Source organism: Gloeophyllum trabeum, assembly GCF_000344685.1.
Source record: "Gloeophyllum trabeum ATCC 11539 unplaced genomic scaffold GLOTRscaffold_00017, whole genome shotgun sequence".
NCBI lineage: Eukaryota > Fungi > Basidiomycota > Agaricomycetes > Gloeophyllales > Gloeophyllaceae > Gloeophyllum > Gloeophyllum trabeum.
In genome coordinates, this window is record NW_006920426.1 from 716,157 (window position 1) to 731,851 (window position 15,695).

The following is a 15,695-nucleotide window of genomic DNA, read 5'->3' on the forward strand; positions in this document are numbered from 1 at the left end:
GCCTCATATAGCTTATGGTGAGGCCAAAGAGGAGGACGTCGAGCATCTGTGAGAGACCGCAGCATTATATTACGCTCACGTAAGGCGGCGCCCGCGTAGAAGTTGCCCACCATTAGACAGACCAGACTTATCCAATATGTAGTCTGCGGCATCGGGAAGCAAGTCTTGAAGGACGGCAAGTAGACGACTTGCTCGTCGTGGCCGCGACGCCACCGTGAAAGGCTTATGCCAATTGCCACGGCCACGACAGATACCTAATATATGTATATCACTCCCTATGAGAGTGGTCCGTCTGACGGGACTTTTTATGGATACGACACTGACCGGTGCGAATCCGACAAGGACTCTGATCCACTTCCTTTCTTTGTGCATGGCTTGCACGCGTCCTGGAGACGGTCGGTAAGTATCCGACTTACCGGTGTTTGTAGTAGATGTAACGTACGAGCAAGTATGACTGAATAACGAGCATTGTAATGAATACGATTACCTGAAGCTCAGTGTACGTACCATATGAGCTGGTGAACATTACAATTATCCAAAATTGCTGTGCGCGGAAGAACGTCTTACAGCTGGGGTGACGCTTTATGATCAGTGCACTGGGCCCGAAACTCGCGTACTATTCTGGGGATGCAAGCGCCGGATAAAAACCTTCACATTTTCTGTTATGAGCTACGTCCCGCATCATGAGCTAGCTACGCACTCAGCACTTTCATAACAACAGCCACAGCAGTGAGGTATCTATTCTGTGGAGGATATGATAAACTATCAGCGGTCTCTAAGGTGGTGAGATAGTTTACCAGGAGAAAGACGACCGTCACCCATGATAGTTCTGCTTTCCACCCGTAAGTCAACTCTTGGTCGACGGTAAGGACTTAGAGACACGAAGAGATGCATGTCACTGTCTGTGCACCGCACACCCGCTCCTGCGGCTTAGTATGGTCATAAAGCAGAAGCGCAAGGCTGGAAAGGCGTGAGATCGGCTTTAGCTTCTCCGCACTCGATCGGATACACATAAATTGACAGACCTTGCACAAGATAGACAGCGGTTGGTGAATATTGCTCGCAGATTCACAACTGTTTCGAGTCCCTCCGGAGACGTCAGCATAGCGACTCGAGTTCGAAGCGTTCAAGCTGAAGGGGACCGATGTTCAAGAAGGAGAGTTCGCCGCAGCAAACTATGAGGTCTCTTAAACGGAGATGCTCCTACTCAAAATTGAAATAATTAGTGAGAGATCACAGCTTGTACATAGCCTAAGCACCGCTAGGGCGTGATGATCATCGACAAGGTTGAACTCTTCAAGGTTCAAGATGGTGGCGCTGCAGAGGCGTCAAGGATCAATTGCAAGCATTTGGCAAGATCAGAGGCACGCCGTTAGGCATACGATGGAGATCAAGGGACATCGCTACATATATATAAAACGTGGATCGACACTATGACCTAAGGTGTACACACACTATGCTACACGAGGTATAACGTATCTCGGAGGCGGTTCTTTCCACTGTTGACCCAACATTTTAACATTCAGCGCCCGATCTGCGCACCCGAAGAGGCTTGCGTATTGTACTGCATCGGAAACAATATCAGTCGAGGGAGCCTCAGTTGGATGCAGTGAATGCGTACCGATCCCGCACCGGCTTGACCACCTTCGGGAATATCAAGACCGAGAGCCTCCCTGCGTGACGGGGCGTTCGGGTCGAAGTAGGGCTTCTCAGCGAGAGAGGTAACTCTCGTGCCGTGCCTGGGCTCCTGTCCCTCGTAATCCCAGCTCGCAATATGGATGGTGATACGGTTATCCTGAACGGGTAAATTTAGCCCAGGGTCTCACTTCGCCCATCAGCTTGTCGTACGTACCCATAGGGCGGATGTGCCAGGAGTCCACTTGAAACGGGTCTGAATGTCGACGTTGCGCTCGTACACATCATACAGGTAGTTCAGGATGAGGTCTGCGGATGGGATATCCAGTTCGACGCAGGATGGATACCTAATCTCAAAAGTGACTCACCGCTTTCAGCCTTGTCGAAGCCTAGAATCCGGACAGTCATGGCGCGGTTGACGAACAGACTCTTCCAGCCAGTGACGGGGTGTACTCTGACAATCGGGTGGACCCGCTCGACGTACTTCGGCCCAGATTCGGGGCTGTTCCTGTCGAGGTAGGGGTGGGCACTCCGGAATACGCCAAGCTTGCCGTCGATGATCTTGCGGAACTCCGGAGAGAGCTTGTCGTATGCGCTGTAGCCGCTGGCCCAGAGGGTGTCGCCTCCGTATTCGGGCACTGTGTCGTTGTGCAGATGGGTAATACCGGCGGGTTGGAGTTCGTGAACGAGGTCAGTGTGCCCTTAAGAGACGCCCCAAAAGTATGAGCACCGGAAACCATGAATGGCAGGCGAGCGCGACTTACAGCCAGATGCGCCACCGGGTTGCCTGAAGTTTGCTTTCCTTCCCTCAGCGATGGCCAGGTCAGGCCACATCACGGTGACGCCTGGGTTGCCGGGGACCTGCGGGACCTGTGGGTGCACCTCTACCACCCCGTAGTACGCACCGAGAGCCAGCTGCTCTGGCGGCGTAATGTCTTGGTCCCTGAGGAAGACGACGGAGCGCTCAGCAATGAGGAGAGCAAGTTCGTCCTTCTGCTGGTCGGTGAGCTTCGAGAGCTGAACACCCTCGATCTCCGTGCCGATGTGACGAGTCAGATGCGTCACTTTGGTGGCCGCACCGAAGAGGGCCTTCTTCTCGGGGTCCGCGCGCTTGCCTGCATCGTTGTGCTCCCTGACAGCATATCGTCAGTGCGTAGAGAAGTGATACGGGGCTACAGGGACGTACCAAGGTTCTCCCCGGATCTTGTATACCTCGTCCAAGAACTGAGGCTTCTGCGGACGGGTAGGGTAGGCGTCCGGGTTGATACCTCCGCGGATTAGCTTGTCTCTGGCGCGCTCGGGCAGAGTGAGACCAAGTGTCGGAGACGTCACGTCGGCTGCAGGCATGCTGATGCAGAAGAGTCGAGTAGATGAGATTGAGGAGCTTTCGAGAGCTCCTTGGTATGATCGCACATTCAGACTAGGCATTTATAGCGAGAAGAAAACAGATGTCGCCTGACCGTGTTGCGACATCTTGCGTTATGCACGAGCCCCCTTAGCACAGACTTCGATGCTGCGTAAGAGGCCGATAAGCAATGCGATATGCAATAGCATAGAGAGATTTGTTCTGTCAGCGTGATATGGAGCACGACAAACAAGGGTAGTATGACGAAAAGGCCGATACCGTTCAATGCAGCGTCGGGCTTAGCCCTATTCTTGGAATAAGACGGGACGCTGCATCGAATGATAGTACCTTGACTTGCGCAATGCAGACAGGTCTTGCGAACCGGCCGCTGGTGGAACGAAGACTTGATCTGTGTATGTTATAAATCAGCCAATGTGTCGGCAACTCAGGCGTTGATCATGAGCGTAAGTCTGAGGTATGCATCAATTCGGTGCGTCCGGTCCGCGGCGTTCGGCTCGGTTCGGCCGACAGCCACACTCTCGACACGAAGTCGACATTTTACATCCGCCAACTCAGCGACCAATCCCAGTTCACCAGTGATTGGGCTTATTGAGGAGGGTGCTGTGGAATGAATCACGGGTTAGGGGCTCAAATATTATCTACTGGTATGTCATGAGCGAAGATACCCATTTTTCAGGACGAACAAAGGGGTCGTGTTGTTTACACGTTCCTTTCAAGGCCTGGCACATAAATGCAACTGCGACTGTGCACATCTGTCGCTCAACTCTGCGTCCGTTCATATCTGTTCAGGTCTGACTCTATTCCAACTGTTTCAGTGGTAGCACACTCGTTAAATAGCAAAAGTGATGAATGAAACCGACATCTTCAAGCTACACGACGAAATAGGTTCGTATCGTGCCACATATCCTTCGCTCTTTTCTATAGGATCTAATAGAGCTCTAGTCAAATATTATGTCGCTCTCCTTACTGTCCGATCGGAAGCCGATGCTCTCGGTCGACTCGGAGTCCCGCTGCCATCGAAATCAGCCCGTGATAAAGGGAAGGCAAAAGCGACTGAACCCGGTGGGTACCACTACGCAGGTTTCGTCCGCCGTACTCAACGATCAAACAGAAGTCCCTCCAGTGAACAGGCTGCCTGCGGAGCTGCTCTCCGAGATCATGGTGCAAGCTCTCCCGGACGACCAATTCAGAGATTGGTACAAGACGCTGCTTTTCACTAGGGTGTGCAGCTACTGGCGGATAGTTGCGCAGGATACGCCTCATCTCTGGTGCTCAATCAACATCGCCCCACGCCCGAACAACCTCATGCAACTCAAGATGAGGCACGTCAATTTCTTCATGCGAATGTGGCTAGCGCGCTCGGAGCCGTACCCGATCAGCGTATCATTGTCTCTCCCTTCCTCGTACCTCGACCGTGAATTCACGCGCGAACGCGACCAGAGCTTGGAGTGCATTCAGCTGCTGAGCGAGAACCTGTACCGATGCAAGGCGCTCCGGCTGGCCGCGCCGTTCCAGGTGATATCGATGCTCGCGGACGCGCCGCTCGAGTACCTGGCGGACCTGCGCCTGCTGAACGACACCCCGCGCGATCCGATGACGCTCAGCCTGCCGTCGCTCGCGGCGGCGCCTGCCCTGCGCACCGTCCATCTCGCGCACGTCAGCCCCGCCTTCTCGCTGGACACGTTCGACTGCGTGCGGCTGACGGAGCTCTCCCTGGAGACGCGCGGGCCCGCCGTGCTCCGTTGCATGGAACTGATTGTGGAGTGCACGAATCTAGAGACGCTTAAGCTGCACGTCGAGAAGGTCAGTAAGGAGGACTTCGATGCGTGGCCCAACGCTGCCTTACGGAGGCCGCTCTTCGACAGCCTCGAGACCCTGCAGGTCACCGCGCGGAGGTGCGCGGAGGACTTCGGCAGGATACTCAGCTGGCTTTATATCCCCGTCTTACGTCGCCTCAGGGTCGTCGGTAATGGTGTGAGCTGGGCCCGCACACGCCACATGATACTGAGGGACGCATGTCAGCTGCGGGAGGTCGAGGTGCACCAGGATGATTCCAAGTTCCGTTTCTTCCCCGAGGAGAGCGACCTGCTGGAGTTCCTCCGATGCGTGCCCGAGCTGCGCGTGCTCAAGTTGGGCGGGACGCGCAGCGGGTACAAGGCGTTCACTGAGGACATCGTCAAGGCCATGACGTACAAACCAGAAGGCAACCTAAGCGAGTACCTGCTTCCGCAACTCGAAGTCATGGACATATCCTACATCACGCGGAGATGTCAGGCGCATTTCATCGAGGAGATGCTCGACTCTCGGCGTGAGGTCCCCGCAGATGCCAGTGGACGGCTTTCGCGGATCAAGAATGCCGTGGTCGTCCAGCCCGCGCCTTGGATGCCGAACCATCAGAAGTGGAGGATTGAAGAAGGCGGGGAGGTCCAGTATCAACTGCGGCAGTATTCGGGCAATATGGACTTGAATCCGGACTTTTGCTGGTCAGACGGATATGACCACGTATAGAGCATGGGCCTACCTTATTGTCCAGAAGTCGGCAGATACATTTTCTGGGGTTTTGTGATGTAGGTTCCCGTGCTATATTCCATCGCTGGAATAGATTGCAGCAGTCAGCGGTGAAGCTGTCACTTGTCCGCCGGGACGATGTCATGTAATATGTGGGCTTCAGATGCGCCCCTGTGTGAAGGGAAAGGCATACTAACTGAAACGACCGTGAGTCTTCCGATTGTCAAGGTGACGGTATGAAGGTAGCCAGTTGGTACGGCGGAGATCAAGCTGGGAAGTTTACTCTGGACGGTTTATTTGGCTAGCCATGCGTGTGAAGGTCACAGGAATGGCTAGGCAAATATACCGCCCAATACTCGTGAGTATCAGAGAGGTACGACCGCACGCTGTCTACAGATGCTTGAAACCTGGACAATCTCTCAGATGTGCGACACAGGTTTGGCGGCGTACGTGACAGCTTCCCCGCGGACCGCGCATCCTGGGGTGCTCGCTGCGGCATCCTAAATAGTATGATTACCAGAGGGCAACATACTGCCAGGGTATCGAGAAGTCTGCACGTCGTTGTAGTAGGCTGCACCCGCTCATGCTCGTCCACTTCCGGGTCGACGACGCTCATGAGCGCCTCGCTCAATATGCCTGTCCAAAGAGACTGTGTGTGGCTGTAGCAGGTGGAATTGACGTATTTAGCTCTAAAATATCAGCGCCCAGAGAGTCCCACAGCCTCTGTAGAGTTCCTATGAAGGTTCGATACATCTGTCAGCAAAAATAGACACGAAGCGAATCTCAAAATTCACAGTGGTTCAAGCTTGAATACAGGGACTTCATGAGGTTATCAGAGTGGGAAAATAGTGCTTGCATTAGTGTAGGTTCAGTGAAAATAAAACATACATACCGCGTACTTATTTGACTGTTCGAGCGACGACTCGGTTGGCTCGGGCAAGGCTCGGGCTTGACTCGAGCATCGCCGCCGGGGGCGTGACATGTGGTAGCGCCACTGTGACATCGCTAGACTTAGCGAAATCCACCCGGTTGCGGTCAAGGTTGCCCGACGCTCTCAACGTTGCTCAAGTGCCGCTGCTCGTCGTCGTCGCGGCCGCTGTGCTCTGGGCGGTTATGCTGGATCCCATGTACGCTGGCAGTTCAAGACCTATGAAGCGCGTGCGGGTGCTTGCGCCTCGGCAGACGGAAGCTAGTGAGTCCATGTGTCTTACGCAGATGTGCCTGAGGATAAACCGTTGGTGGCGCAATAGCGACATCGGAGACAGAGGCATCGACGTCTGCAGGGACGGACCCGACTGCAACTACACTAGCACCGGTGAGCGTGTTGTCGACTTTGATATGAGCTCGTTCTTATCCGTCTTAGACGTCTCAAATCACTGGACGGCAGGATGCGCCCAACGATGCTTCAACTACCTCTGCAGGGTCCGACACGGCTACCACGTCCCCAGGAGACGCCGGAACCAGCAGCGATACCTCGAATGACTCTGGCACGACTTCCCAAACAACCGATTCGTCCCGCACAACGCACAACTCTTTGACGGATTCGAATAACCAGTATGTCTCCGTGAACTCGGCGATCTCTTTCTCTCACTTATCTGTAGATCATCGCCCACCGAGACGACGCCTACGTCGACTACCACAGACACCTCGACTTCTTCCTCTACGTCGACAACCACGTCCACGTCCACTACAACTTCGGCATCGACTACCTCACAGTCGACAACTACCTCTACGAGCAGTAGCAGTACAACGTCGACTAGTACCACCTCTACCTCCGCTTCCACCTCAACATCCACCACCTCGACCACTGATGCCTCTACCTCAACGACGTCTTCATCATCAACAACAACCCCTCCACCGTCTTCCGGCAGTACTTCTTATTTCACGTCGTCTACGGTCATCACGAAGGATGGGCAAGTGTCCACAGTAAGTACCTAACCCACGCTTTCCTAGCTCCTGCCGCTGACCTCACCAGTCGTACACCGTGATCCCGACGATCTGGAGCGGCCAAAGCACGCCCATGAGCGCCTCCCAGCGCACCGCCATCATCGCCGGCAGCGCCGTTGCGGGCGTCTTCCTCCTCACCCTCCTCGGCGCGCTCCTCTTCTTCTACAAGCGCCACCAGTACAAGAAGCTCTTCTTCTTCCGGCGCCGGCCCGCGAAGCCGCGCTCGCAGCTGCTCGCGGGCGAGGACTTCGACGACGCGGAGACGCCGATGCAGCAGTACCGCGATGACCCGTTCGCGCCGCCCGGTCGCGGCAGCTTCGACTCGAGCGGGAGCCCGAGCCTCATGCGCCCGCGCGCGGAGACGGGGAGCGTGTTCCACGAGGCGGTGTGGCCGCCGCCCTCGGGCTCGGGGCGCCTCGTCGACCCGCTCGTCGCCGGCTCGAGCCAGGTCGACCTCGGTGGCATCGTCGATAACGTGATGGGACCCGGGCGGGGGCAGGGGCAGGGCAGCCATATACGTGGGGGCACGGATGCGAGCGAGGTCAGCCTCGACTCGTATTACCCGCCGTCCCGCCATGGAAGGGATCTCTCGACGAGCTCGCAGACTGGGTTGTTGGAGACGCAGGAGGGACTCAATACACCACCGCATCGGCCGAGCCCGCTCGCTGGAGACGGGGCGCAGGGAGAGGGCTCGACGCATAAGCGCAATTGGCTGGAGAGGTCGCCGAAGAAGGTCAATTTTAGCGGGGATCCATCGAGTCCGCCTGGATTGGGTGTTGCCATGTAAAAGTGGGTTTAGAGAGTTTTCGTGACATGCTTGGTGCTGACCGCCGTTCTTGCTAGACCGTGGTTCTCCGGCCCTCGACATCTCCTGAGTTACTCTATCTGCTCCGACAAGATTTTATCGGGCTCTGCAATAACATTCACTCAACATCACGACATATACGACCGGACTTTCGTTCTTTGATAGACTCCTCTGTTTTCTGTCGGCATCACGGACCTTCACTCGCGGACCTGTCGTATATCTTATAGTATGTCTCTTCCCGTGCATTCTGTCGTGTTATCATTGGCTGCTTCCTCCATCGAGCATATCCTCAGCCTGCGTGTTATATTCTAGTTTATCGCGCGCTCTGCTTCAACCCCCTTCCGATGTTGTTGTTGTAAATATCGTAACTAATGCTTCGATAATCGAATTGCACTTTGGACTGCTGGCTGTGATTCCTTTATTCGTGGCCCGATTACTCTCACTGTATGTAGTCGTGCAGATGGGAAGGATGACGTTTCGAAACGCAGGCGCTCAGATCAGTACACCATATACATCCATTGAATGTTAGACCCAGGCGTCTGCCCACTTGCAATCGTACTACAACCAGCAAAACTCGGGATTGAAATCCATATTTCCTGAGTACTGTCGTGCGAAATACTCGACCTCGCCGCCGTCCTTCACCACCCAGCGCTGCGTGTTAGGCATCCACGGCCAAGGTTTTATGATGGACGCCTCCCGCAGGCGCGCTACCGGCCCATCCGCGGGGAGCGTCCGCCGCGAGTCCAGCATGGCAGCGACACGGCGCCCCGTGCAATATGGACTTACATAACACACCGATATCTCCTCGAGCTGTGGGAGGAGATACTCTCCTGTCGAGAAACGCTCGGGGTCGTATGTCAGAGCATGGAGGACGTGGTCGTCGAATGGCTTGTAGCCAGCCCTCACACCGCCCATACGGAGCACGCGGAGCTGCGGCAGGGCCTTGAAAAACCGCACCAGCTGGTCTTCGTCCTGGAAAAGCATTCTGCCGCTCTGGGAGTGGCTCAAGTCGAGGTGCTCGATGGCAGATCCGTCCCTGATGATGGCGTCTGTGAGAAAGGGGTCAAGCCGTATGGAGTTTCCTGCGATCGTCAGAGAGCGCAGGGCGGGGAGGAGTAGCCAGTCCAGGACGCCGCTAAAGTTGTACCAGGAATTCCAGATTGTGACGTCGAGCTTGCGTAGCTGTGCGTACGTCGGCCGTGGACGGCGCACGAAGAAAGGGTCCACCTCTTCTTCCGAGATCTTGCTAACTTCCATCTTCAGGCTCTCTAAGTTGGCGCATTTCCCCAGAATGTCCATGCATCTCACGAGTGCGGAACCCCTGACATCAGTGAGAATGAGATGTCGCAGGAGCTCGAAGTTGAATGTCTTCAGACTGAACTGCGGGTCAATATGAGTCAGGTGGACATATTGTAAGCGGGCGGCATTCGCTAAAGAAGGCAGGGTGTCGAGCATCAAGCGGCGATTGTCGTCGTTGAGCAGCAAGAGGCTTTCCAGATATGGCGTGGGCACGTCCGGCAGAGTAGCTATGATCTTGCTAGGCGCAATGAGACGGAGCTTCCTGCAGCGGTAAAAATTGGCCTTCAGGATCTTGACGCAGTCCATTCTGCGGCTTTCTTCTTTCGGCAGATCCTCTTTGAGGTAGTAAGAAGGGATCTTGAGAGACAGGCTGAGTGACAACGCGCCAGAACGCTCCGTCCACATCCTCATGAAAAGGTTTGCCTGCTTCAGCTTGATACGGGGCCATTGAGTCCATCCCAGTTCAATATCCAGAGAACACCATAGTCCCGGCGTGGCTTCAGCAACAGCTCTCCAGCGTCTCGATACGCGCGTGAATACAAGAACCCAGCACCAGTGAACAAAGTGATGCTGCGGGAGAGAGGACACCAGTATTTCTGAGAGCAACTCCGTTGGCAAAGAGTCAATAGTCATACGATCTATGCACAAGAACGAGTTTCAGAGACTCGTTTCCATAGGCATTCATTCGTTAGTACTCGCCAGGACTCGAGCCACTTGACTGGGCATCCGCTTGACACTCGTCTACAATGTCTGAGAGAGATTGGACTTCGAGTTGAATAGACTGTCGACCAACTTCTTGGGGACAATGATTATTGTCCTGCTCATTGACAGTCGTAATGCCTGGCAGCCGCCAATGTCAGACGTGGTCAGAAAGCAGAACGGTGGCAACGGTACCTGATACAAGGGGTCCGAGATCAAGGGGTTTATCCGCCATATCAGCACATAAACAAGAGGTCGGGGAGAGGCTTGTGAATCAGTCCAGGCCAGTCCTAGCCGGGAAGCTCTGCACTCAGCGGAGACGATCGATTGCCACTAAGGTTGGGCGCGGGTGACACCGCGGCTCTGCCACGGTCACCCCGACCCGTACCCGCCTGTACCGCACCCGCAGCGGGTAAGGGTACAAAACCCGCCCGAGAGACCGCGGGTCGCTGGGTGCCCTTGGCCGATGCCCGAGGTAGGGCTTTGCAGGTTCAAGGCACCCTATTGAAGGTTCTGTTGGGCTAGTTTCTTTGTACACCTGGATCTGACAGTGCCGTACCTGACTCCAGTATCACCGGGAACCAACTTCCCGCATTTACCCTTCAAAAATCATAAATTTCGTATAAATATTGTACCCTCCACCAGACCCGCGGGACCCGAGACCCGTTGGGACGGTTTCACGGTAGCGCGCGGTTCGAGGGATTTCAGACCCGAGCCCGCACCCGAGCGACCCGCGGGCCTAATACCGCGGTGGTACCCGCCACCCGCGCCCATCCTTAATTGCCACAGGCCAGAAATGAGACTATTCATCGACGTTCCCACGCCACCCGCCGGCAAAGCGATACGCGTCACATCCTATTCATTCCCATATATAGGGAGTAAGCGTGTCCTGAGCTCTCACTACTGCACTCAAGCACCCGGTCTGACCGCTTCCGATGCTATGGATATCAAAGATGCTGGAGTGGTTTTGTACCGGACGAGCTAGGACGTATATTCTGCTGTCATGATCATACGCGCGCCAACTTGAACCGTACTTAGTACGGAAACTGTCACCGCACTGTGATCTACGATTCAGCGGTCTGAGAGAGGGACAGTCAGCGTTCCAGTCGATTTAGCGGCTTGCTTGCATAGCACTGCAAGCAGTTAATGCAATGCCACATTTTGTGGAGCTAGACACCTTGGTTGACTGGGCCGGCTGACGAACAACGCACTTCATTGCGTTCTAGTGTCTCTTCATGATCGGCCGGCGCTGCAAGGATCCATCCCTCCATGGGTCGCAGTATGACTCCAACGGAAGGTACGGGCTGACCTGATGCTATGTATGAGCCGGTCCATTGCTGACCCTGATGCCTGCGTTTGTACTTTGATCTCAGATCTTGGAGCGGTACCAGCCTCGAGTTTTATTATGCACTCTGATAAGAAGGCCCTTCGACAGTGCTGCTGAAAGAACTACTCTTCATGCCCTGATCATACGGTTATTACCCACCGCATGTGAGTAATATCCTGGCCACAACCCGGGCCCATCTCAGTAACGAAGACAGGTGCAGAATCATATTCGATCTTGTCGCAGTCTACGTCACCTGGAGAACCAAATACAGGCGACTACATGGCGCGGTTTGATACACCGCAATTCCTCTCACGTGTCTTCATTGACCGATATATATCGTTTGGGAGGTGGGCATGATGCTTTACTTCCGTGCCCAGAATTCAGCCCTTTGCAGCCTGGCTTGCTTGATATATGACCACGGTATTTCATCCTCCTAATCAATGCATTATAGCACACTAACTGTGAAAAAGCACTTACCTTCGACGAGGAAATTCAGTTTGTATGGTGTACTAGTCTGTCTCGAGTCAAATTATTCTTCATTGTGGTTCGTGAATGTCCGATCTGCACTCATTACGTTGCTGCATGAGAGTTTATTCTTTACAGAATCGGTACCTAGCGCCCTTAGGGATATTCTTTGACACATTTAGTGAGTCCTCTTGATGAGATGCATCATCCATGACTCAACAGCTATTCACAGGCAAAGTCGACATTTTCCCAATTGTTTCATTAAAGTAGTATGTCCTATCATCCGTATTTTGACCCGCATCGATGAACGGGGGTTTGACTAGCTGCAGGATATTCTACGAAGTGGAGCGAGTATGGTTGGTGTGCTTTTTTATACTATCCTACAGTAGGTTGCCTCGCCTCTTCCTCGCAGCCATCATGATTAACGGTGCGGGGTGCCTCACTGGCAGGCGTTTTAGCAAGTTCGCATGGTTCCGTACCCCTGTGGAATTGCACTGAATGCTTCTCTAGCTAGGGTAGGCTCCTTATATCATAATTCCCGAGCACTCAGGCGCCTATGATTCGGTGCAGGTGTATGTACCATACCATCGCATACACCCTTGACATGCCTGACCATACTTCTTCAGATCACCGCTTGCGCTATCACTGTCGCGACAACTGTAATCTCAGCTCGGAAAGGCAACCAAACAAGTTCAGAGGTCATATATCTTGCGGATTTCCGGAGCTGTTATGATCTGCCGGTGCCAACAGACTGGATCACATTTGTGACTCCCATGGTAAGTACTTCGTGTCACAACCGCCGTTTCTGCTTATATTCGTCGACTCCGTTGGTAGGTACTGGATACCATCTACCTGGCGTTCACCTTATTCCATGCATGGACCTGTCGCATGGAACTATTGAACATGCCGCTCGCCCATATAATATGGCGGGACGGCGTGATATGGTTCTGCCTGATGATTGGTATGCATGTGTTCTACTGGTATGACCGGGCTAACTTTGTATCTCATAGTTACAATGGGTAGCATTGCCATCATTTCTGGCTGGTACAGAGAGGAACTAATCGCGCCAACAACGTAAGTTGTTGCCACTCGTACCGCAGGACTCTGATCGGGTTCGAGCGAGCCTGGATAGTCTCGCATATATGACCTGTCAGGTCGCCACTTCCAGGATTTATTTCAATTTACATCGTGTCTCTGAAGAGATGTCCAACCCAGACTTGATAGAGATGAATGTTGCTATCAGTGGTCTTGAATTTGTTCGGCCAGATTCGACAGAAATACAGGTGCTTGCTGAGCCCTGACTCCTGATCATGAGGTAGTACCCAATCTCTACGTCGACCACCCGGGCTTCCATAGAGATTGTGAGGTATACCAAGTTGGGACCCTGCATGTGTTGAAATGAATGATTTCGTGAAGCTGTCAGCGGGAGCTAGAATGCGTCCGAGTCAACTCCGCTTACAAAGTGGCTGTTACCGGCGACGTCAACCCTATTGTCGTTGTCCTCTAAGTTTACGGGGTCCTGATTTTCACTTTCTTCCACGGTTTGCTTTCACTTTCTGTTTAACACTTTCTAACACCATATTTAAGTTAAAAAAATTACATTTATTGAACCAGAATTCAAGCATGTATCTGGATACTTTTTGGAGCGGGATGCAACCCACCCACCAAGTGTGGAAAGCGGAATGCGAGGATGCGGGGTGTAGACTTGCCTGATTCGGACGAACGACGCAAAGAGTCTGTAATGACCTTCCTCGAGCACTCGGTGAATACTGTGAGTATTGCCTGCAGCTTTGAATTTTGTATTAGTGTATAGTAATCTGCAATCTATAAGAATCCTTTTCACTTTGGGGGGTCGCCGTCGGGCGTTTTCTGTCCGTGGCCCCTTGGTCCTGACGGCAACAACATCAGGACGACTACAAACTATCAGTAGTGGCACTACATCAGCAACTTTAGTTGGCACTACAACGACCGTGTAGTGAGACTACAGACCCAATAGTAGTCATGCAAAGCGATAGCCAATCACCACGCGAGCATCCTAAACGATGCGGATTCTCATGGTCGGTTCTGAGACATCTGAGAGCTCCTGAGAGGGTCTGACGAAAATTCCTCAGGAGCTGTCAGGACAGATACAGAAGTGCTGATGCTCAGCTTGTTCGACTAGTCAGGGCGCAAGCAGGGCCATATCAAGTCTAGGAACCGATGCCAGCCCTCGCTATGCCCGGTCAGTTGACGTTCGAATTCCTAACACTGGTGGAATCGCATCGCCATCGACTTATCGGGATTCGTAGTGCTATGTGAAGAAAGGGAGGCAGTGAGGGAAGAACACACTGTAACTGAACATCAGAAAGGTGAGTGAAGAGTGCATCCTCAGGCTTGCCGTTGATCCGGCACAGCTTCACATGTACAGCATTTGCAGTGTCGAGGGAATGTAAAGCACATAAAGTTCAACAGGACTCATACGTTTCTGAGATCCTGACGGCAGCGCTGCCTGGCACCTCTCTACCCAATTCGATTTTTAGCGCGGCATGCCGCGGTGGACCAGCTGGCGTAGCCTGCCGGAGACACTCAAGCATCGTCGACGGCGCAAAGATCGAGATAATCCACGACTACCTTTGGAAGAAGCCAAGGTCCTTCTCGGCATCGTCGGTGCCCTGGCCGACGGCGCAGTCATAGGGCTACCTTGCTTGAAATCCGTCTGTTCCATCGCCGACGCGGTCATCACCATATGTCAGGTCAGTTCATATTGATACGAGCTCCTGTTCATATTTCAAATGTTTATCAGGATATAAAGACCAATAAAGATGACGCCGCTAAATTAGCCGGGGACACCGAACAGATCAAAGTTCTACTGAAGGCGGCGATGAGGGACGAGATGGACGATAATGTTTCTAACGAGATGCTCAAGGATGATGTTGAGCGTTTGCATCAGTGAGCTGAGACGTGTTTTCCTGCAACACCTGTCCTGACCATTGATCCAGTGTTCTGGAGTGTGTGTATAGCCGGATGAAAAAACTGTCCGAGAGCGGTCGCATGAGCAGGCTATGGAAGCATCAGTCAGATAAAGAAAAAATACTGGAGTGCCGAAGAGACCTAGGTCACGCGATGCAACTGTGCCAGGTACCCATATTGCTACCAGTGAAACGCAACGACAATAACGAGGATTCATCGTATCTCACTTCTTAGCTCATGGGCGTCGTGAAAATATGCGCTAGCTGGGACAAACAACACCGAGTTGCGGCAAGTGTGAGCGACAGCGATTCACTTACGCAAGATACGCAGAAGGCCCCGTCCTCGCAAAACTTGCTGTGAGTGTTACCCTGGCATTGCCGTCGAATATATCACTGACCTCAAGAATCCCTATCCCGGTGTGATTGTTGTCTTTCAGTCGTCTACCGGGTTTCATCTCCTTTGACACCCAGGCTGGTGTTGACAAGGACGGCTTGGTATGCTTTGGTGTGACTCTTAGAGCGAGCTACAAGGTTTTTTTTGGTTTAGACCAGTGGGGTTGGTCTGCCTGCCCGACGCCTCCCAAAGGTGGTAGGTTGGTCCAGCCCTGGCCCTCTCGGAAGACTCTCCAATATACCGAGAGATTCACGGGTGGCCACCCTCGCCCCGACTGCACTACTGCCCTGGTGGCAGAGTGC

The 15,695-nt window shown here is 53.5% G+C and overlaps 6 protein-coding genes across 6 annotated transcripts; 4 read left to right on the forward strand and 2 right to left on the reverse strand.

The window, feature by feature from the left end:
• Nucleotides 1–1,522: 1,522 nt before the first annotated feature.
• On the reverse strand, nt 1,523–2,982 carry GLOTRDRAFT_108386 (alpha-ketoglutarate-dependent taurine dioxygenase; the record flags this gene model as incomplete). The annotated part of the gene is made up of 6 exons (XM_007872392.1): nt 1,523–1,564; nt 1,622–1,795; nt 1,853–1,944; nt 2,004–2,336; nt 2,400–2,767; nt 2,822–2,982. 6 exons carry the CDS (start codon nt 2,980–2,982, stop codon nt 1,523–1,525), a joined length of 1,170 nt encoding a protein of 389 aa, XP_007870583.1.
• A 558-nt stretch (nt 2,983–3,540) lies between these two features.
• Nucleotides 3,541–5,509, forward strand: GLOTRDRAFT_141258 (uncharacterized protein; the record flags this gene model as incomplete). The annotated part of the gene is made up of 5 exons (XM_007872393.1): nt 3,541–3,645; nt 3,719–3,770; nt 3,817–3,886; nt 3,944–4,063; nt 4,113–5,509. Exons 3-5 carry the CDS (start codon nt 3,847–3,849, stop codon nt 5,507–5,509), a joined length of 1,557 nt encoding a protein of 518 aa, XP_007870584.1. The 5' UTR covers nt 3,541–3,645; nt 3,719–3,770; nt 3,817–3,846.
• Nucleotides 5,510–6,622: 1,113 nt separating this feature from the next.
• Nucleotides 6,623–8,600, forward strand: GLOTRDRAFT_141259 (uncharacterized protein; the record flags this gene model as incomplete). Its single annotated transcript, XM_007872394.1, has 6 exons — nt 6,623–6,701; nt 6,760–6,824; nt 6,873–7,063; nt 7,111–7,435; nt 7,485–8,245; nt 8,300–8,600. 5 exons carry the CDS (start codon nt 6,623–6,625, stop codon nt 8,241–8,243), a joined length of 1,419 nt encoding a protein of 472 aa, XP_007870585.1. The 3' UTR covers nt 8,244–8,245; nt 8,300–8,600.
• Nucleotides 8,601–8,819: 219 nt separating this feature from the next.
• GLOTRDRAFT_96690 (uncharacterized protein) lies at nt 8,820–10,494 on the reverse strand (the record flags this gene model as incomplete). The annotated part of the gene is made up of 3 exons (XM_007872395.1): nt 8,820–10,198; nt 10,275–10,400; nt 10,455–10,494. 3 exons carry the CDS (start codon nt 10,492–10,494, stop codon nt 8,820–8,822), a joined length of 1,545 nt encoding a protein of 514 aa, XP_007870586.1.
• A 1,767-nt stretch (nt 10,495–12,261) lies between these two features.
• GLOTRDRAFT_96691 (uncharacterized protein) lies at nt 12,262–13,352 on the forward strand (the record flags this gene model as incomplete). The annotated part of the gene is made up of 6 exons (XM_007872396.1): nt 12,262–12,320; nt 12,375–12,411; nt 12,678–12,827; nt 12,886–13,012; nt 13,062–13,125; nt 13,220–13,352. The coding sequence occupies 6 exons, from the start codon at nt 12,262–12,264 to the stop codon at nt 13,350–13,352; spliced, it is 570 nt and encodes a 189-aa protein (XP_007870587.1).
• A 1,224-nt stretch (nt 13,353–14,576) lies between these two features.
• On the forward strand, nt 14,577–15,553 carry GLOTRDRAFT_141260 (uncharacterized protein; the record flags this gene model as incomplete). Its single annotated transcript, XM_007872397.1, has 5 exons — nt 14,577–14,783; nt 14,834–14,979; nt 15,030–15,168; nt 15,235–15,356; nt 15,437–15,553. Coding segments are annotated over 5 exons (729 nt in total), but the record flags the coding sequence as incomplete, so codon positions are not given.
• Between the last annotated feature and the right edge of the window lie 142 nt (nt 15,554–15,695).